Source organism: Metopolophium dirhodum, chromosome 7 (assembly GCF_019925205.1).
Source record: "Metopolophium dirhodum isolate CAU chromosome 7, ASM1992520v1, whole genome shotgun sequence".
NCBI lineage: Eukaryota > Metazoa > Arthropoda > Insecta > Hemiptera > Aphididae > Metopolophium > Metopolophium dirhodum.
Genome location: NC_083566.1, coordinates 28206068 through 28229429, shown reverse-complemented (window position 1 = coordinate 28229429; position 23362 = coordinate 28206068). Strand labels below are relative to the sequence as shown.

The 23362-nt window shown below is 27.9% G+C and overlaps 1 protein-coding gene across 1 annotated transcript in view; it reads right to left on the bottom strand.

Moving 5' to 3' along the window:
• LOC132949210 (orexin receptor type 2-like) overlaps positions 1-7496 on the bottom strand; it is a 177501-nt gene extending 170005 nt beyond the window's left edge. Inside the window, exon 1 of the mRNA XM_061019974.1 lies at positions 7226-7496. Within this exon, the coding sequence (XP_060875957.1) occupies positions 7226-7255 (30 nt within the window). The 5' untranslated portion in view covers positions 7256-7496. The remainder of the gene's footprint in view (positions 1-7225) is intronic.
• Positions 7497-23362: the final 15866 nt, after the last annotated feature.

Genomic DNA, 23362 nt, shown 5'->3' with positions numbered 1-23362 from the left:
TCCAATTCCGAGAAAAAATGAACAAACATAAAATACAGCACTATATCGGTGTACCTCAATTCACATGAAAATCGGCATCAGTGTACCTCACTTTGGGAACTTATTCGATCGAGATGATGGGCAATCCGCCTGTGTTTGTTTAAATATAGCACCTGGTGTCCTGGTATAATTTCAAACGTAGTTCAAACCATTACCTAAACTTTCTTGATATCTCTAAGAACAATCTTTGAAACTTTCATCAACATTGGTCGAGTAATATTTGAGCCTATAAACTAGCCATAGGTATCTATTACATACTTTACTAATTTAGGGGTGAAACTAAACAAATTTTTAAATTTGAGTAAAATTATGACCATTTTTTGGGAGGAGGGGTTACATTTGCGGTGCAGGGCCGGTTTTATTCATATTTCCCGGGCTGAAAAAAATCGCCAATCCGCCCCTGGAATTGGGTCCCATATATATAGCACCTATAGACGTTGAAATTATAAGCTTGAAGCATCCTCCTAGTCTCAAGGAATCTATTGATATAACTTTATTTGAAATCAGTACAGTTGTTTCTGAGATTAGCACGTTCAAACATACAAACTCTTTAGCTTTAGTAAACTCTCGATTTTCCGCAGATTAAGTAGCACGGCAACCACGGATAAGCGATAATTCCGCGGTTAATACGCAAAATATAATATATTGAAACAAAAATGCTATTATTATATTACTAAAAAATATATATATTATGTAATATTAAATAGTATTGAAAGAAAATTAGATAAATAGGTACACGTTGTGCAAACATTCATTTAATTGTAATATATTATAATATTATAACATTTACATTTATATTTTCACAAATATATAATATAATATATATATACGAATAATCGAGAGTTTGCTGTTTACTGTATAATATATAATAATATAATATATATGTTATATAATGGGTGACCCTTGAATTGACCCCCAAATATTGGAAATGACCTTTTTTCACTCGAATTGCCTTCGAGTGTTTTCGGAAGCAATTTAAGTACACCCAAACTGTCTACTCATCAAATTGCCTCCCTTAGTATACCTATAGATTATTAATTCATTTATCGATAGTTGTACATTATAATTGTTCAGTAAGTTTGTAAGTGTATACTACCGATTATTTTATCGATTTCCACAATGTTCAAAAATATTATTTCTAAGACATAATGCAATAATATGTACATACATTTCCCAGGCAAATTAATTTGTCAAATACAATAATCTTGTTGATCACTGATCATCAGCTAAAGATTAGTTGATGGTAATCAATAATCATCACAATTTAACATAGTCAGTTTCGTTTGCACAACCAAAATTTCAATAGTCAAGAATATTGGCAAAATAATTTAAAACTTGGAAACATTAAGACAGGGGTACAACATAACTAAAATTTCGACAGTAAAACATGATGATATTTTATCGAAAATATTTTAGATTCTGAACGGAGTGATGAATGTATTGATTAATGATTTTACAATGATGTGTTTTTTTTTTTAATTCTCAGTGGAACGATGAATGTATTGATTTTACAATGATGTATGTTTTTTTGTGTCTGTTATCACGGTTAGGGGCAGTAAAACTACTTCGATTTTCTTCAACAGTATCTTGTTCGATGGGAAAGTGTATCTAGTTGGTGCATTCAGAAACCAAAATCGGAAAAATTAAAAACTGGTATACAAAATCGAAAATAAAATTTTTTCAATCGGTTTCAAGCCTTAGAAAATATAAGATATATATATTGATTTGTGAAGACTTAAAGTTTGGTATAGGCCTTCAAAATGATAGGATTAATGTAAAAATAAGTAAATTTTAAATTTATTTAAATTTATAATACAAATAAAATTGCATTAAAAATGTTTAACACACATAATTTTGAATAACTTTATCAATACAAGTAGGTATAAACAGTTTAACTGTCAGTAAATTTAAGAAGATGTCAGTGCACTGTTTGTTTTCTCTCTCTGGCCCTTGTGCAATATAGACAAAACGAATTTAAGCAAAATAATTGTTTATGATATTGAGTAATCTTAGAGTAAAATCGCCCATTATAAAAATGATAGAGAATAATATTTTTGAGAGTAGACATATCGGTTTGTCTAAATATTTACTCAAAACAATTTAAACATCATATACATTTACAAAATATTATTTTTATTTTTAAATTTGAATACGTAGCCAAATAATAATAAAATATAAAACCGACATGTCAAACCCTCAAAACTATTATCTTCTATAATTTTTTTTAATAGGTAATTTTACTCTAAGATAACTGATCAAAAATCAAATAAAACGATTTTAATTGAAAGCTTATCCATGCAACGGGTGGGTCTGAGAAAGAAAACAAATATTACGCAATAAACATAAGAATTAAAGAATCTTATAAAATAAACATTGTATTACTCATAGGTATTATAGGTAATTGTAATCCATTACAAATTTTAAACTATGTCATCTCTATTTAATTTATATTTATATTTACATTTATCCGTACACCAAAAATCAAGTTTATTCAAGGAGATAAAGAATCTCACTTTAAAAAATAAATGTATATTACAATTTAACTTAAACAATTAATATGAATAACTATGTTTGAACATTTTAATAAAATATGTACTACTTTACATACTTCCATTTAATTTCTTTTACGATAATTTTACTCACATATTTAATTGACTACAACTAATTATAATGATCGTAATTGATATAATTGCATGAAAAATAAAATTAATTATTAAAATATTGATATAATATGATGACAGACGTATTACCTACCTTATACCTATACTATGTAATATATTGTATATTAATACTTTATAATATATATGTTAATTGCGCCAATTATTTGATTCTATTTCTGATAATATAATGGGAATTTACAAGTCTTACATTGGTTAAGGCTAAGCCAATATTTTGTAATTAATCTTGAAACGTTTAAAAATCATAAAAATCAAACATTTACACAGTTATACAATTTGCGTATGAACTTTTTAAATACTAAGAGCGTCCCCTAAAAATTCCAAACCAATTATTTACCTACTATTTTTAGTAATTATTATTAACTTTATGCGACGATAGTGCATAAACCAAATATAATAATACTTATATAATACTTTTTTTAGCTATTGATGTTTGATACTTAAAAGTATCGATTTAACTGTATTTAGTAATTAGTAACTTTTCCAATATATTTTTGAATTTAGGTACCTACACTAATCTTGTTACATTATATACATTTTTTATAATTATCAACCACTTAAACTGAATTAAACACATTAGTTTTGCTTAAGCTGTATTTTTTTTATTTTACATTACATGCTCCCATGAAATACTTTGCTCTTTAACTCGCATTATTTCTCCCAATATATCAATAATTTATTTTTAGTCCCACTGAACACTCTTCAGTTAAAAAAAACGAATTTAACTTATATAATATGTACTCTCTACAGTGAATACTAATTAATATTTATGTATATTGTATATAATTTATTAAAAAGGTAGGTATTATAAAATTGAATTTAACATTTTAAATCAAAGACTCGATACAATAAATATGTTTAAAGAACTTACCATAGCAACTTTTTAATTACTGTTAACTTAGAAAACTTTTTTGATAATTACTAATTAGTATAATTTTTCATCTTAAACAAAAGATTTTTTTTTTTGGTGAAACATTGTGAAATTGCATGATCTAAGTCGGATTTGATTTTGGATGGCACATTACAAATGTAATTTTTTCAATATGTATATTTTCAAAGTGTTATTAAGTATGTAAAAACTACCAACTACTGTTTAAAAATAGTGAAGAAAACCACCATAATTTTTATCAGTCCCGCACTCAGTAGCGGCTATCCTACACACTCCTATATTTGATTACACATCTAGTTTCTATTTAATAATTAGATAAAATTTAAAAATGTAATACCCAATGTTCAAGACATTTTAAAGAATGAAATATAGAGTAAAAAACAATTTAATCAAAATATCAGTCAGTACGTGATTTTTTTTTTTTGATCATTAAGCCCGGCAACTATGGCCATTAGCTGTTTGTTTGTTTTATTTGTAGAGGAGGATACTGTTTGTTTGTAAACACGTGTGTGTAGTTTTTTTTGGCAGATTTTCAAGTGGGCACCCGTAGGTATCTGCCATGCCCGGGTGGGGGATGGCGGAACTTGTTCTCCGGAGACCGTGACTTGTCCGAAAAAAAATGCCCGCCCATGGCCGAGGAATCGAACTCGGGTCGGCCACTCCGTCCCCCGTACGTGATTTTATGATGACTTCTAATATTCTTATATGAAATTAAAAAACATATAAACAACAAAAACAAAAGAAAAACAATAAAAGATGAAATAGGTGGATATACAATACCTAGCTTACGTATATAATAATATAATACCTCTCTCCAAAATATACATCAAATTAAATTATGTTTATTTAAAAGTAATTTAGAATTTAGATATTATTTATTTAAGTTAAAAATAAAATTGTATTATATTTTTATTATTATACAATAAATACTATAGGCATAATTGTATTTGACCATTTGGGGAGGGTCTTTACTTCCCTCCTACGAGAGAGTAAGGAATTGTTATACAAATATTTTACATATCATACCCATAAATTCATTAGTGGAAATAGACTAAGCCTCTTTATAAATATTTTTGTATCTTATATAATAATTTGTATTAAGATTGTTGATTATCAATTGAATATTGATAGTTATATTATTATACCTACGTTTTATAACAAAATATTGTGTTATTAATACTTAAAATAAAATAAAAATGACATTAAATTAAAAGATATAAGATAATATATATCGAAAGCTGCAGTTATCGAAATGTATTATGTATATAAGCTATTACAATACCTAGTGGCAATAACACTGTCAATCGGTTCGGCTACATACGGACATGCCCACACATTTTAACGAAGCTTTTCCGCAAAGAAGCGTATCAATACGGCTGAGAAATTCATAGGTAGACTTAAAATCGTTTAAACATATCTGCCCAACCCTATTCCCCAATATTGAAAAACAGTTGTTTTATTGATGGAAAATGTGCTGAAAGCCTGAAAATAATAAGGCAATAATGCAATATAACCATTATAATATTAAGATAATATAGGTACCTACTTATAATAATTGTTCTACACTTTAATACTTTTAAATAATATAGATTTTAAATCTCGTATTATAGCAAAAATTATTGTAAAATATAATACAAACAAATAAATACATCTTCATTAATTAATCACATTTAATAAAATAATATTATTATAAGTATCTGTTTCAATATAAGAAAAAAAATGAATGTAATACAAAATTATATTGTTGGTCTTTGTAAATAATTAGCCACCCTCTCCCGCCCCTAACGTCTTACGACAACTTTAAACTATCTACAACTGTTCAACAACATTAAAGATTATATGCAATTATGATTTTACTTAGCCCCACTCATATTATAATACCTTATTAATATAGTTGTAGAATGGGGGGCTAGAGGACTAAGCCCCCCCGGAATTTGGTTTAGCCCCCTCACTCACAGTATATTTTTTTAGTTACATTTTTAGAATATATGTCGTCGTCCCAAAACATGATAGGGCATAGGTTAGGTTAGGTTAACCCTTATGCCCCGCCCCCCTTTAAATTAATCACGCCGCTCTTATGTTTTTATTATATAATGTATATAGGTAGCAAAATTTGATAGTATAAATGTAATGGAAATTATTAATAATAACTAATAAGTAATTACTAGAAAATAAAGGCGTTACCGCTTCGAGTAGGTATCGATAATGTAAAAAAAAAATGTAATTAATTGAAAAAAAATAATAATGTCAATAATGGGTACAGTTATTATTGTTTTAAATTATAACACGTCACAGTTCAACTTTCGATGATTTGAATAACATATTTATTTCCATTTTGCGATGTACTTTATTTAATTAACTCTTCTCTAAATAATTTTGTTTTTGCTTAAATTATACTTACGCAGTTATAAGTGTACACTATTTATACTTTCGTTGGTTTTCGATTAACAAGTGATAAAAAATTAGATAAATTCCCTTATTTTTTTTTATTTGTTACTGAAAAGTAAAGAAGTTCCATTCTTTAAAAAAAATAAAATAATCACATACATTTTTTTTTTTAGTAACTATAGTGAATAGGAACTTCAGTATTTTATCTCCAAATAACGAATAATGTAATTTAATGACCTATTAATACTAAGTAATTTCTATAATAATTCCCCCCAACACTGCCACACTGATGAATAGTTTAAAATCAGCACCTATAGGTACCTAATACTATTTTACTAAATCTCAGATTTAAAATGAATACGGGATTGTTAATTAATACTACTTGGCAGGTATCTATTATTATTATTATTTTTTTATAACGGATAAGAATCCTATTTTACAATGTATAATCTATAATGCATCTTATCTGTGGTATAACTTATACCATTGATTATATTATAATCAATGATTGTACCTATAATATCAAGAACATGCAGATATAACTAGTACCTAATAACATAATAATATGGCGTAGGTAAATAAACATATGATGAAATTGTTAGTTGTTGAGCATTTACGCAAGCAATATCTATCTTACAATTTAATATGTAAGGAAATAACTAATTTTTATTCAAATATCATAAATAATTAAGAATAAAATAAATTCAAAATAATATTCGGTCATACGAATACTGAATATTTAGAATTAACAAATTATGATTATTATACACAATGTGTATAAAATAACATTAATTAACTATATTCTGTAAGAATAAAATGCACATGTCAAAACGTTTCTAATAAAGTATATTTAATTTGGATTACCAAAAAGTTATATTTTCCTAACGAATTTCTAAATTATTTATTAGCCGTTAAATAAAAAACACTTGTGTACTTACAAAATAGTCAATTTTATTTATTTTATTGTTATGAATGATCTCTCTATACTTTAAACACAATAGGAATGCTTCAAAAGAAAGCCAATCCATTTAATTATAATTATTTTATGTAGGTATATTATTATATTGTATTGTTGTAAAGTTTTAAGCAAATGGTGTATCGTAGAAAAAAAACATAAAATATAAATTATATATAGTATATAAAATATGTAATTAAGTTAACTTAATTCATGCTATACAGAATGCCGGACTGGAAAATTTTTTTTTTTTAAAATACGTTTATTTTTCCTTACCGTAAGTGAATACGTCGATCTAATATCCATTGGGTGAGCAGCTGATGTAAAATAATCAACACAATATCTTGACTGACAACATGTTAATGAATGTTAAAAGTCGGGAAGAAGATGAATTTCGAACCACACAACGAATAAACACAATAGTATTGGAAAAACAAACATGTAATCGCGGATAACCCGACACAACGACGGTAGTCGCACGCGCGCCGGCAACGTACGAATGCGCTTTTACGCGGGCAACGTGTACGATCCCCGAAGATTTTCGAACGCGCCGTCGTTTTTGTTTACTTCCATCCGCCACGGCACCGCGCCCGATCGCGTGTATCAAACTGCTCCGGCGCGCGCATTCACTATGCAAACCGCTTTTTTTAAAACTGTTTCGGTACCTAGGTATAATTATAGTAATAATTATTAATTGTTTAGTGAAAAACACTTATCCAATATAGGTACAGGGAGGAATCATGATTAATGACACATAATAATGATGAATATCTCATAATATTATTATATTAAGTGCGAATGAACCTGTATAACTATAATGTCTGTTACGTTTGCACGGCTAAAGCCAATTTAAAGGACATAGGATACTTTGTTTTTACCTTACATACTCGTGATCACTAACATAGGCGTATGGCACTGCCCCCCCCCCCCCCCGGCAGACTGTGCCCCCAACAAAATCATGCCAGGATAAAAAAAAGTCATGCGGTGTGTACCCTGCAGTACCTAAAATAGATTTTAATTAATTGTAATTTTTTTAGTTACGCATTTATTAATTAGTAAATATCATATAATATTATGTTCATCATCTGGTTGTATCGACTGAAAATATCAAATTACCGATTAACATTTCAAAAACGTTTTTAGATATTTTACGACTTGTTAAAATAATTTAAATTTTGTCAGAAACTCAAAACATTTATTATTAATTAGTTAATAGTTTTACAATTTGTATGTTGTTTACCTTGTATAATGGATGGGAAAAAAGTATTTTTATTGTTTTGACAATAATTATACTTTTTGATCATAATTAAAAAATATTCCTACCATTGTGAATTTTGTAACATAAAAAATGAATGTATTTTCATGTCTAAAAAAAATTGGTTTTACAATTTAAAAATTTGTTGTGCCCCCTCGGCCACCAAAGTCTGATCACTAATCATGACAAAACTACTGATATGCGAACGAAGCCACGGGAAATAACTAATATAGTTTTGAAAGGCAATAACTAGGTATTTCAATATTTACAGATATATCGTGTCTTATTACCATGACACAAAACGAATAATAGTGTATAGATATAATATATATTATAAACATCATAGTAATATTTAGTACGAGGGATGAATACACCAACACCCACAATAGTATATTATAATAATATAGTATAATATTAATACCTACCAAATAAGATAGTAGGTATATGATAGAATGTTGTCATTTTATTATAACCGTAAGAAACGAAATAAACATTGTATACCTAATTAGTTATATCCGGAAGTATAGCTATGTAGTAGTAATGTTGAAAAATAGTAAATACATATAAGTACTGACTACTAGGTATCATTAAATTATTTAATAATACTATAATATACACAATAATACCTTTAATTATAAAATATTTGTATTATTACAATTAATAGTATATATTATATATTTATACTAAGGACACCAAATGCAAATTATTCAAATTACACATATCAAAATACCTACATTTAAAAATGTTGCAATAGACAGAAACATATAGTTTTAATATTATTATAAAAACTGATATTTACTTATTTATTTTAGTGTTCAAATAAAATCATTACAACTATATACAGTAATTTTCACTAGGCACTTAGGTATCTTGTAATGACGAACCTTTTAATTTTACTATTTTAGAAAAATAAAAAAATTAATTTCTTTAATTCTCTAATTAACATTACAATTTACAAACACTTAATTCAAAATCAATTTAAATCGACTTATCGGTATTCTAGATACCCTTGATGTAGATAGTAGATACCTACAACTTAGATATTAAATCAACCTGGTAAACTGGAATATTTAATTTTAAATAGGTACCTATTGGCTATTATTACTAAGAGGCAATTTCATATAAAAAAATGAAAAATATCATACTGAATATAAACACTACCTAATTATATTTTATATAAGCTGAAACCTTTTAAGGACTGTATGTAAGTTTTAAAAACTAAACGTATACTCTTATACAACTATATAGTCTATACCTATAAGTACTCTATTTGCTGTTATCAGTGTTTGGCAAGTACTTATAAAAAGGAATTCGTTCCGTTCCTCGTTCTTTTTTTTAAAAGGAATTCGTTCCGTTCCTTGTTCCTAAAAAAAAAAAGAATTCGTTCCTTTGTCTTTCCTTTGGAAATATATATATATATATATATATATAAAGAAAAAATTTAATATACTGCAATTTAGATTCCGAGAGGAACGTAGTGATGAATGTATTAACATTTGCAACGAGATAACGAGGTAACCTAACCTTTAGGAGCAGTAAAAATACTTCGATTTTCAACTTTTAAAGTGTTTTCTGGTTATAAGCTGTAAGGTAAAATATCTAGTTGATACTTTTGGAGAAAGTAATAAATTCCTAGTACTTTTCAAAATAACCGGGAAAAATAAAAATAAAATTAAGGAAAACAGTAATTTTTACACAGAACCAGTAATTTTTTTTTTAGTTTATTTTGAATTTATGTATGATACAATTTTTCTTTTAGGTAAAAACGCATACAAAGTTCCTCGTGTGTCTGACCATTATGCAGGTGATCATTTGTTGTTGCAGGCATTGACCAACGTAAATAAATCAAGGATTACTCCATTGCCAGTTATAAATGTACAAAGTACTTTAAATATCTTACCAATTCTTAATGAAGGGGATTGCAGTGAAAATAATATACTTGAAGATAATTTAAAAAGAACTACACAATCGCACAGAGATATTGCGCGGGTTTGGATCCAAAAGGTTCTATGTAAATATTATATTATTTTTTGATTACCAAATTTCTTCTCAATAACTGTTGAGATAATTCAAATTCTGATTTAATTTAAAAGGTTTTGATAACTTATACGTCCAAATCAAATAATTATAAGCTGAAAAATATATAAACACATTTAAATTGGCTTTTCTGAAAAATTTCAAATTTACACATAGAACCTTTTGGATTCAAACCCGCGATTGAGTTATATTTTTATGATAACATTTTTTCTGAAAAGTCAAATGAGTCAACTGAAGTTTTTAATTATTAAAAATATAGCTAAAAATATTATGTTACTATGTGAATTTACTAAAATTAAAAAACATTAATATTATTTAGTATGGTAGAGTCCAGTGATGGCGTAGCAGTGTTTAAACACTCACCCATTGACATTTTTTCCCCCAATAAATGTATTATTTATACACGAAAACAGATGATAAGACTTGGTTTAATTCATACTTAACCCCTAGACCCTAACTGTGGGTTTCCATGGGTCTGGGACCCCCACCCTCTTTCCCTGAAATTGTTAAAAGTAGAACGAGAGCTTTTGTACTTTGAACGTAAAATAATAATATTAAAATCATAACCGCGTACCAATCTCGGTTTTATACAGGTTGTAACACTTGTAACACGTCTTGTAATATGAAGACCTGACAGATGAAATAACTTTTGTTCTAATCAATATTTTCAAATTTTGTTTGTGTATATAATTTATAGACACTTAGCGCGAGTGACTATAAATTATACATATAATATAAAAAAATGATTTTTATTTTGTAACAATTAAAATAAAACTTTTAAATTTGATTTAAATTTTTTTGGAAAAATTCAAAATAGCCAATTTGTAAATCTGATTATAAGAACAATTTTGATAGTAAAAAAATTTATCTAAGTTAAATATTTTTTTTTTTATAATTTTTTAAATATCAATTTTTTTTTAGTAAATTAATTTAGGACGTAATAACTTTTTTCAAAATATTATTTTTGAGAATTTCCTGACATGAGTATATTTCTTAAATTATTTATTAACCATATCATTTTCACAATATTTTTGTTATACTTTTAAGTAGCCGTGAACGCCGTGGGTAATATACAATATACATAGGTAGTTGTAAAATAAATTAATATAATAGCAATATAAATAAATCATAAAATATACAAAGTAATATAGACTGTCTACGCTTATCATCGTTTTTCGTATGCTATTATTAATCATTGAATTCATATTTAACACATACATTACAGTGACTTACTCAATGACGAAGTACACTCAATGTCTCAACACCTATGACCTACTGTACAGCAGAGCAATTTACTGCTTTCCCACTTTTTTAAATTTTATTTTAATGTTAAGACTTGAATGTTTTAATGACTTTAAGAGACTACTGATTTAGAAGGCCAAAAACAGTCAACTGTTAAAATAGTATGGGTGTGTGTTAGTGTTTTAGGTACATTTTATAACACAAAAAATTAGCAACAAAATATTGCTTGGGAAAAACATTTTTGACCGGAATAAAATACTATAGTGTACCTATACGTACAGAAACAAGTTGTGAATAATTTAAATTTATTGGGCACATAATTCCCAACACAAAGCTGTAAGTTACATATTTTATAATCATTTTTTATAATCTCATTAAAAATATATTAACATCGTCATGGACCCTTTGGGACCCGTCTCCCCCGCAGTTAACACGCCTCTACTACCCATATTTTAATCTACAATATAGAATGTAAAATCTCAATACCAAACAATGTTCCTACTTAATAACTGATAGTAATTATCTACTTAAAATCAATTGAATGAATTACTTGAACTAAAATTAATTTTTTATTTACTTTACAAGTATCACATATGTATAAATTATCTTGACTAGCTCCTTTGTATGTCAGTTAGATAAACCTAACCTAATTTTATTTTTACAATTAGCAATTGTATGCATAAGGTAACAAAACCCAAAAAGCATAGTATCAATTTTGAACAGATTTTAATGTATTGTAATTTGTAATCTATTACCTGCCTAGTAATAAATGTTAATACAAATATTTAAATGTTCAACTTTAACATTAAAACGAAACTTCAAAAATAAAACATTTTACATTATCTACGTTTTTAAAATCTCTAATTATATTTTAGAAAATAATTTTGATTATTTTATAATATGTTAAAAATAATAGGTAGGTACAATATGTCATCATCGCTGACCAGTCCGACTCAACCACCACCAACCCACCACTTCATGTTAACTGATTGTCCTAACACATTCTAATTTTCCATAGATCCAATACAACCGTTACATTATAATTTCAGTATTATCAAATGATAAATATTATAATTTCATCAACATCCACCTTTAACTGAGAAATATTTGTTATTCTGAACCCAATCAGAAAAAAATATAGATTTGAAATTAACGATCGTGAATAAGATTATATATTTATAAATAAGGGGGGTTCTGGTTAATAATTTATAAATTATATCGTTTAATATAATAAGTTATAAAAGTTATTAGGTATTACCACTATTAAACTGTGTATTGTCTAGTACCTAAAATTGTTTTTTTTTAATTATGTTATAATTTTAAACATAATTAACCATACTAGTATATTAGATATTTATTTCCTGTATTGGCTGTTTTCAATAATCCAATTTTTTGCAAATAATTGGAGGTAAGTGATAGTTTAGGTATTTACTTTAGCTAGCTATAAACTATAAAGTAAAAATAAAGTAGATAATATTTATTACTTTAACAAGACTTGAATATTAATACTTTTATTGTCGTCTGAATACTTACAAACAAAATTATGATTTGTCACAACATAAATGAAATGGGAAATGTTTTTAGTAGAATCTAATTTAAGAGATATTTTTCTTTTTATATTAGTACTTTGACTCCTTGAGGTGGAATAAAAAATAGTACTTACCTAGTTAATTAAATTGAATGAATTTGAAATGATTAACATAGTGTTATTATTATTTCAGGTAAATTAATAGTGATAAAGTACTAACCTAACTTGAGGTTTCAAGTTCAAACCAATAAATTTGAACGTAAGTATGAGAATTAGTTGAATTAAATATATAAATATTCCATTTATATAGGTATTAATTGCTGTGTGGGCAGAAGAATACAAATTAAATTAATTTATACACAGTGGTGAAATATACGTAACTAATATTAAATTAAATTTCAATAGTTTTTAGCACCTTAGCAAGAGTAAAAGAGCAAAAGTAAAATATCTGTATTTGGGCAAGTTTTTCTTAAATATTTTAAATATTTTGATATTTAAATATACCACTACTATATATAAATAATATTTTTAAATTATGAAAACCCTTTTAAAATCGATAGATTATTAAGCTTCTGACAAAACACAGATAATGTTGTCGTCAATATCTTTCCTAATCAGTAGTCACAACTCACAATAAATTAAATGCAGTGTCAGATTTCGATCCTAGTTAGTGGTTTAATATTATAACTACACTATGGGTAAGTGAGTTTAGGTACTATTACTACTTAATATAGGCACTTGCTGTACTATGCAATCAGTCTAAGAGATTCCAGAGATTCCAGAGATTCCAGGTTTTTACTATTGGATTTTACTATTGAGCCATTTTAACGGAGAAATTTTGATTTCTTCAAGAACGTAATATAAATGCAACACATATTGACAATAATATTTTTTTTCAAATATTTCAAAAAATTTAAAACTTTTTGTGAACATAACATTAATTTTAAGCTTTAGCTATTAAAAACTTATATTATAAATTACCTAAGTGTGACTCGGCGTGATGCAGTGGCTGAAATCAATCACGCTACGTGGTTGAGAGTAAGCAACGGCATCTGCCACTAGTTCTCGGATGGGTGACCACCCTGGTTCGTAGTGCGCAAAAACACCACACATACACGTGTTCCTAACCAACCGTTCCAACCCTACTGTACCAACCCTACAGTCGTCAAAGCCTTAAACCTAATAATAATTTTAAAAAAATTACCTATAATAAATAATAATAAACGCAACTATAAATTCAAAAAAAAAGTGCTTGAAATTATTTATTTAGTACTTTTAAAAGAGGTATTTTCTTTTTATTAAATAATATTTTCTTTGACATATATTATATACTTATTGTTGTTTAAAATATTTCATGTAATCGTGTACACTCCGAATAATTGATACAATGATACGTAAATTAAATTCGAGTGTAGGAAGACAAATTGTTCTAGTTATCTTATTCAAAAATAATTAAGACTTTCAGGATATGAATTGCAATCCCAGACTTGAATATAGTTCCCGCCTGCCTTTAACGACCTATATTATGTGTTTTACATACATTTCACATTCTTTGTATACAACTAATACGCTATTTTTACAAATAAAATAAAAACTCTTCATTAAACTTGCTTCTTTAATTTTTAAACACATTTATGTAACGTGTCTTTTACGACATCCGTTTACAATAATAAATTCATTTACGTAATAACTATTTAATTTATCATAAATCATTCAAATTTAATTTATTTTCTTCATGCGACATAAAAACAAGTATTTCCGTATTTTATTTAGAGACGAGTAAGGATTAATAAGTTATACTTAATACACTATAAGAGAATTATTTAGTCAACCATTATGTAGTTGGAATTTATATATTAATAATTATCTACAATGAAAATAAAAATCATTAATATTTTTCCATAGTTTTCCATGTTTAAAAAGTTAAATGAAAAACTAGGAATATTTATACTTGGTATGCTAAAATATTGTGAAAGTTATTTAGACAAGGTACCTGGAACACGTGATGTCGGCTGTGACATTTCAAACAGTAACTCTTAAATATAAGTCGTATTTTTTCTTTTTGCTGTCATAAAGAATTGAGTTGCATTTCCTTTTTCCTACGACAAATCTATCTATAAATAATAATATGATCAACAATATATTATTTAAAATTCTAAATATACATTTTATGTGTCATAATAATATATAACACTTAAAAGTTAAGAAATAACTAAATTTCAAAAATAAGTTAGTTTGAGTTTCTTCTTAGAATACGATAATACGAAAAACTACTTGATAAAATATATAATTGTAATAGCTAATAAAAATAACTAAAATCAGAAGAATAAATGTAAATAATTCTTAAATAATTAATGCATGGGTACATTTTTATTTATATGAAAGTCAAATATATACAATATACATCTTATATTATAATAAATAATTACTTCTTTAGTAATAAATAATAAGCCTAATATTGTAACGTTTATTAACCATATTTTCCTAGAATATTTTCCTAGAATACAATATTATGCCTAAATGCCCAATAAAATATTTAGTACAGAACAAAAATTAATATAGTTTCTAGTAAACACTCGTTCAGAAAATGTATAAATTGTACAAATTCCATACAATTTAGTTCTTGTTTTTTTCAGCTTAACAATGCGTTAATACATATACAAAATAGTGGGGTGGTAGATAGGCGATGAAGTTAGGATTGTGAGCGAACAATATAATTTATACAATATAGCGTTTGACCGAAAATGCCAAAAGCAGTAATGTTGTTATAATCCTCCGTAATTTGTTTTTTAATTCACGTTATTTTAATAAAATACTTAAGTATTAAATAATTTTTAAAAAATAGTTTGAAGTTTATAATACATTAATACAATAATACCTAAATAAGCTCAAAGGTCTTCCACACACTAGCTGAACAAATCACGGTGACAGAATAACGGATACATAATGATAATTACCTAATAATATATCTGACCAGCTCGATTTTTCGCCACACACAGCGTCGTTGTGTTCAATGTTTTTTGGGGAAATGTGTAGTAAAAACTTCAAACTTTAAACATGTGTTCGTAAAATTACAATTATCTACGAAGGTTTACAAGTTATTTTTTACAAGTATTCCATAATATGTTATGCCGTAAATAATGTTATTTGAGTTATCTACAAAAAGCAAGACATGTCTTCCGATAATAAAGTGTAGGTACTGTAGGCATAGGCATGCAGAGGACTTTTTGTCCAAAAAAACCACCAGTGGTTTTTAGAAAAATATACATACTATGTAAATATTATTATTTATTTATTACCTATAAAATAGATAAAATATATTATATAAATAATTGTATAAATAATATTACGACGTGTTCTAGTTATTCACCTCTTGTCGTTTTCTGTTTTTATATAAAATCAACTCTGGTGGATCTGTATACGTGTTATAATCAGAGCCGTGCTCAGGAATTTTGGATGGAGGGAGGGGGTTGGAAATTTTTTTTTCAAACAAAATTTTTGTTAAATTTAGCGTTATAAATTTATTTTTTTTTTTTGGACCACTAGGTAAATAAACTTTTTACAAATTATGACGCACAAATAAATCTGACACCCACCCATGGTGGTTTTATATAAGGGATGTTTTCGATTTTAATTGTACGAGTGAGCGCACTAGCGAGTGACTACGCCGGTTGTACCTATATACTTAAAAAAAATTAATTAGCTATATAAAAGCCTATAACTTTAAAATAAGTCTGGCCGCCAAATTCAGACTTCCACATCGTTTTCAGCATGCTAAACTATATATAGGTACGTTAAAACAAAACAAATTGAAAAAAAAAGGTTCAGTAAAACAAAAAATTTCCAAACGCGTGGTAAAATATTGAGTTGTACGAATGCGTAAAACACCGAACAAAAAAATTAGCGTGGGTGTTAAGCTAGATTTGTTCCCAATAAATTATTATAATTATATGTAAGTACATATATTATATTAATAAAGTGTCCATAGGGAGTGTTTGAACCCCTTAGCCCCCCTTTTTGAGCCCCCCCATGGTTATAATACTTAAGTATAATACTACTGACTACAATAAAACGATAGAAAAGCGGTTTTTTTGTCAGTTTTCTTGAACTTGCAAGCACTTCTGAATGTTTCACACGGCGTATTATACGAAAAATGAATAATTCTCTTTATTCAAAGTTCAAAAGTACCTATATAGGTATATTAGGTATATAGAGGCTTTAAGGCTTACCATTATAGAGTTGAATAACTTGAAATAATATTTTTAATTTTAATACAAAATAAAATAAACAATCCATCCCAATTCGTAGCTGGTTTTGAATGGTACGAGTATACATTATAGTAGGTACTCATAGTTAATATTACTAATTAAATCATATTACCCTAAAATTATTGATCATAAATTATAATATATTATAAGAATTTTGAATTGAATGTGGTGGTAAAATAATAATGTATATATACATTTTTTTGTGTGAAAAAACTTGTTTGATTACAGCCGGTATGCTATAATTTATAGACCAACTTCTTTACACCCTGGTATCATGCCTTATTGGCTTGCATATTATATTATAATGACGTATTACATCCGATTAAGTAGGGTTGGGGGCAGTTGTCCGAAAAATGATAAGGCAGTTTATACCACAATACCATACCAGCATATACCAGCATATTCCAGTGACACCAATTTGAAAAAACATCGTACAATGATGCCATGCTAGCGGCACTCGTCGCTACGCTCCTCGGCGCCGTCGCTCCGCTCCGCAAATCGAAAATATCCCCCGACTTGCTGTGCAACACCACCTCAAGTTGGTCACAGGGTAACCACAGGTTAACCACCGTACAACCACTCTTATCGGTCTTTATCATTATTCGGACAACTGCCAGCCACCGGATTAAGTATTACACTCGAAGCTATTTATATTTAATACGAGTATTTTCTATGCTAGAACTAAATGTTATATTGTTATAAACATATCGATAATCGATGTAAAATAATAAACTACTTATACCTAATATGGTACCTACCTAACATAACTATATATAGGTAATATATATAGTATTCATTTTACTGGGTAATATCATTTTACCTCTCAAAATTGTTGGTGATTAAAAAATGCACTACCTTAAGTGCGTATACTCATCGCCACTGATGTAGATATACACAGGCACATGGCGGTATATTATACATACAATACATAATGTTTTATTGCCGGAGCACTGGAGCCAGGGCTGGGGTTCGTTTAAATCAAACGCTGAAGTTATAATGTTATTTAAGTTACATTTTTATTATAATAGGTTGGTTACCCGGTAGGTTAATCTAACCTATTATACTTACAATATTGTTGAATTCCGGGGAATCGTTGTTCAGAACTACTCGTCCAATTATCTAACATGTAATTGTATAAAATATGTAATTATCATAATTTCTGCCGAATTTATAATCGTCGTACAAAACAGGATTTCCTTGATAAATAAATAAATAATGCATTCATCCGACCATTTGAGCCTCTTTGTTCACAGTGGTATAATATAGCATATGTATATATAAATATTATTATAATACTATAATTTATTTATAATATATGTACGAAATATTGGAACACAACGTACAAGGCAGTTGCGTAGCGTGAAACTTGGCCCTATTGCCTAAAGGCGGTGGAGGCCCTCTTAAACACAGAAATTAAATCATTAAATAATGATAATAGAAAAAGTCTGATTCTAGAAGTTAATAAAAAAAAATTATGACAATAATAATATGATTATTATTTTACTACTTGGTAGTACCTTACTACTTTACTACTTTTTACTAGGTACCTACTTTACGATTTTACTAAATTTATTTAAAACAATATCTAACATTGTATAAGTACTTAAAAGTTAAAAACATACTTTTCGAGCCTTCATATGATTAAAACAAATTGCTCATTCGTTTTTTTTTTTTTAATTTCATAAATGATGATAAATGTTATATTATGTACTATCACCAAGTGATTATTATAGGTCCTTAACCTACCCATCACTACATTTTAGCATTTTAGATAATTTAAGTGACATAAAAAAGTGTTTGTATTTATTTTAAAATATGGTAAATTTAAGTAAATTCCAAAATTCCAAAAATTAAAATTAAAATATAAATCCATCATTAAAGTAAAAATCGGGGGAGCATTCCTAATGCGAATCATCCTATATATTATAATATACTGTGCGTGTGCGAGTGTGTAACGTGAATAATCTTTTCAAAAACACAAAAGTCCGATTACGCTCGAACAATCATTTTAACATAATTTTACCCTAACACTCGACGGAAATTTTCCATTTGAATAAAAAAAATACGATCGGCACAATACCGACCGCGAGATCGGTACGATATTATATTTAAATACAATGTGCTTGATATACATATATTTTACAAGCGCATAATATAATATAATAGCACACGTCGGCGATATTATCGTTTTGCATTCATGCTCACTTACACGTAAGCCATATTACATTTTACTGTGTCGCCGGGCAACAGGTACAACACATTCATAATATTACACTTATAATGCCCTAAGGAGCCGAACAATAATACTATTATTATTATTATTATTTATATACCTTTAGTATAAATGACGATAATCTAAAAATGGCTATATACCAAATAGCAACGGCACAATAATTGCAACGTTTTCATAATTATATAAATTTTTGCAGCAAACAAACAAAATAATGTTAGAATAGTATGTAGTTGAACTTTTCAGAAGAACTATCTGTACTCGACCTTATAGCATTTAATTCAGTACCTATCGAAAAGATTAATTTTACATACAAAACAATTAACAATTATGTATAATATTAGAACTTACAATTATTGACATACGTAAACTAAAATATGTAATATGTATAGTTTGTAACTTGTGTTTACACTGTGCAAAAACGCCAACAACTAAATAGCCACTTACCTATTTTAGAAATGTTTACTATAAAGTTTTAAACTCTGTGATTCTCATCTCATTTATATTTTATGCCCCTCGACGATAGAATAAATATTAAATTCCTAATTTAAAACTGTCACACAAATACATACTTATAAGTTATGGCACATATTATAATGAAAGTAAATTCAATATCCCACATGTCCATCTTGATGTGCAGTGTAGCTAATTCCCAGGCCCATAATATTAGAAAAATGCATAATATTTATATTTATATATCCGTATGGAATTTGATGATTTTTTTTTTATATCCCTCAGAAATAATTACCAACTGCTTGTACAAATGTAATATAGGCATATGATTTAAAATTGAAACGTTTCTAAAATATCTAAAAAAAATGTAATTTTATTTATGAGTAGATAATATCCAAGCCGATTTTGTCTTATAAATAATTAAAAATTAGAATAACGTAATAGTAGTACTTAATTACTACTTATACATAATATATTATAAAATTTTATAATAAATGTACCTAATGTGTATAAAAAAAGTGAGTGCTGTCATGGGACACCCGGTAAAAACGAAGTTTCTTTTCCAACAAATATTATGGATTACAAATACATTTTAGTGGAACCATTCAAAATATAAAAGTAAATAATATCAATAAGTAACTGTGAAAAATAAATGAAAATGAAAACTATTATTATTACTATTTAATTACTATTATATTAATCATATTCAATAATCGAAATTACAGGCCTGTGATAACTGAAATATGATACGTATGTTTGTGATATAATTTTTTCCAAATATCTTGAAAATACTGCATCGATAGTGGTGTCATCTCTCGTTGTAGATTCTGCTGGATTGTAAGCCCAAAACTGAAATTGCCTTTCCGCACGAGCCACACATACTATTTTTTGTCACGCCTCTGCATTCATCGATAACGGCAAAGGTAATTCAGGGATCTATGCAACAACTAGACTATAATATTATACGACAGCAATTTATTTCACGAAAGAAAAGATTTGGTTTTATTTATTTTAAGCGTCACGCATGGAGGTTATAATATCATTATGAGATGTAACCAAAAGTTTATAATTTCCAAGGAACCGACGACCGTGGTATAGATTTCAGTGACTGTTTGTGCAGGGTATACGCACGTCGCGCGTGAAATGTGTGCGTAGCACTTTTTGGGATTTCCACTTTACCGCCCGGCACTATTAGGGATTCCCACTTTACCGCCCGCTGGAGGGAAAAAGGACGCTTTCCAACGCTTCAACCACAATCGAAAACCAAACTTTCGGTGCAGGCGTGACAAAAAATAATATATTACCCACGCACAATTCAATACTTATATATATTGTATACTTATCACATATATATTTTATTAATTATAATATTTAAAAATGCATAATGTACGTTGTGCAGTGATGTATCATCAATAATTATATTATCAATATATGCAAGATAATTATTATAATCAATCTATCTCGCGGACCGTCACTAAAACTTACCGCTCCTGCTTTTTTTTTTGTTCCGTCCTACCGATTGATCTAATAATGCGATAATATTTCAGAAAATTGATCTGAATTCGTTAAAATGTCTATTTGAGATCGGTCAGTCCACATTTTAAGATTTCTGATTTAAATTCTGAATAAATTCCGAATAATCAACGTTTGAAAATTCCGAAATTTCAAAATATTCAAGCTAAATTTTTAGAACTTGGGGGAGGGGTGGTGTAAAATTTTGAAAAGTGGACTGACCAATCTCAAGTAGACATAATAACGAATTCAAATCTGTTTTAAAAAGTATTATCGCATTACTATATCGATCAGTATGATGGAATACAAATGAGATGTTTTGGCTAAAATAACTGTTAATATATTATAAATTATAGTATTTCGTCAGGAACGTTTTTTCCCGGCTAGCCCCGCATTGTGCCATAAAAAACTTCGTTTCAATAATAAATTAATGTATGTCTTCAAAATTACAGCTACAATACTACATATTACAAATTTTCTACACTATATAGGAATTTCATGCTCAAATATATTACATAAAAAAAGTGAACTTTCTATTCTTATTGAAATCATACATAATAATATATAGTTTTTTTTTTTTTTTTGAATTAATCTACAATCTATACAATATGTTCAAATATAATAAATAGGTTTGATGAGTGATGAGTAAGAATGATATGATAATAAGATTAGGGAAGGTACCCAGTGGTAACACCCTATAAGTGACAGGAATAACAATGAAAAGAGAGAGAAAAAAAATAATAATAAATAATAAGTAATTAATTTGAGGATTGAAGGTATTACCTGGTAGCGACCTCCAGCACTCATTTAGCTCGTTTACTAAAAAAGATCTCTACACCATTGCCTTTTAAGTCTACGGCGCGGGTTACCAGGGAGTGTGTTAGTTGATAATTTAGAAATTAGTGGATTTGTGTGTTGTTGAAATTTGTTGTGGAGTCTGGTGTAGTATAGTTTGGAGAATTGGTTGAGATTTTGGATTTTGAGATCTTTGTGGAGATTATTGTTGGTTAAGTACCAGGGTGTAGATGTAACTAGTCGAAGGCATATTGACTGAAAGGCTTGAATTGTACGGGTGTTTGAGGGTTTAGCGGCACCCCATAATTGAACGCCATAGGTCCATAGTGGCCTGAGTAATGACTTATAAATTAGCAGTTTGGTGTTTATATTCATTTTTGATTTCAGTAAGGGTCTAAGGTAGGGTGGCCATTCGTCCCGGAAAATCCGGGACGTTACCGGTTTAGGAACTCATGTCCCGGTGTCCCGAAAAAGTTTTTCGGGACAAGGTGTTGTTACCGGATTTAGCTATCAACATAATAATGTCCCGGAATTTAACTTGTTTTAAATTATTTGTTGATAATAATAATCACACACAATTATACAAATACGCATATAGGCCCGCACCACGGATATATAAAAATAAACTATATATTATAATATATATGGCCCGCGCACTCTGCAGCTGGTGTATACTGTACTATGGTGGGTGCGAGTCTTATTATGACAGCATTCGGATTATTATTTTTGTATAGAAATCTATTTATAAACATTATACATGGTTTTATAAACGTATAATACTTATTGTTATCAATTATTATAATGTCGTCGAAATATTTTATACCATGTTATTACTATAACTATAATCAAATAGTTTTATAAACACCATGCTAATACATTTTATATTTAACACTAGTCAAAAATAGTCAGGTCTGTCAGTATTCGTTCACTTCAATTCGCGCCCGACAGACGTTCGATTAATCTTGTTTTATTTGTGTTCTTTTCGTTTAAATTATGGCACCAAAAAGACTATGCCACTTTAATGAAAATTTACAAAAAGAATTTCCATTCATTAAAAAACAAAAACATAATGATGATTTTAACGTGCAGTGTA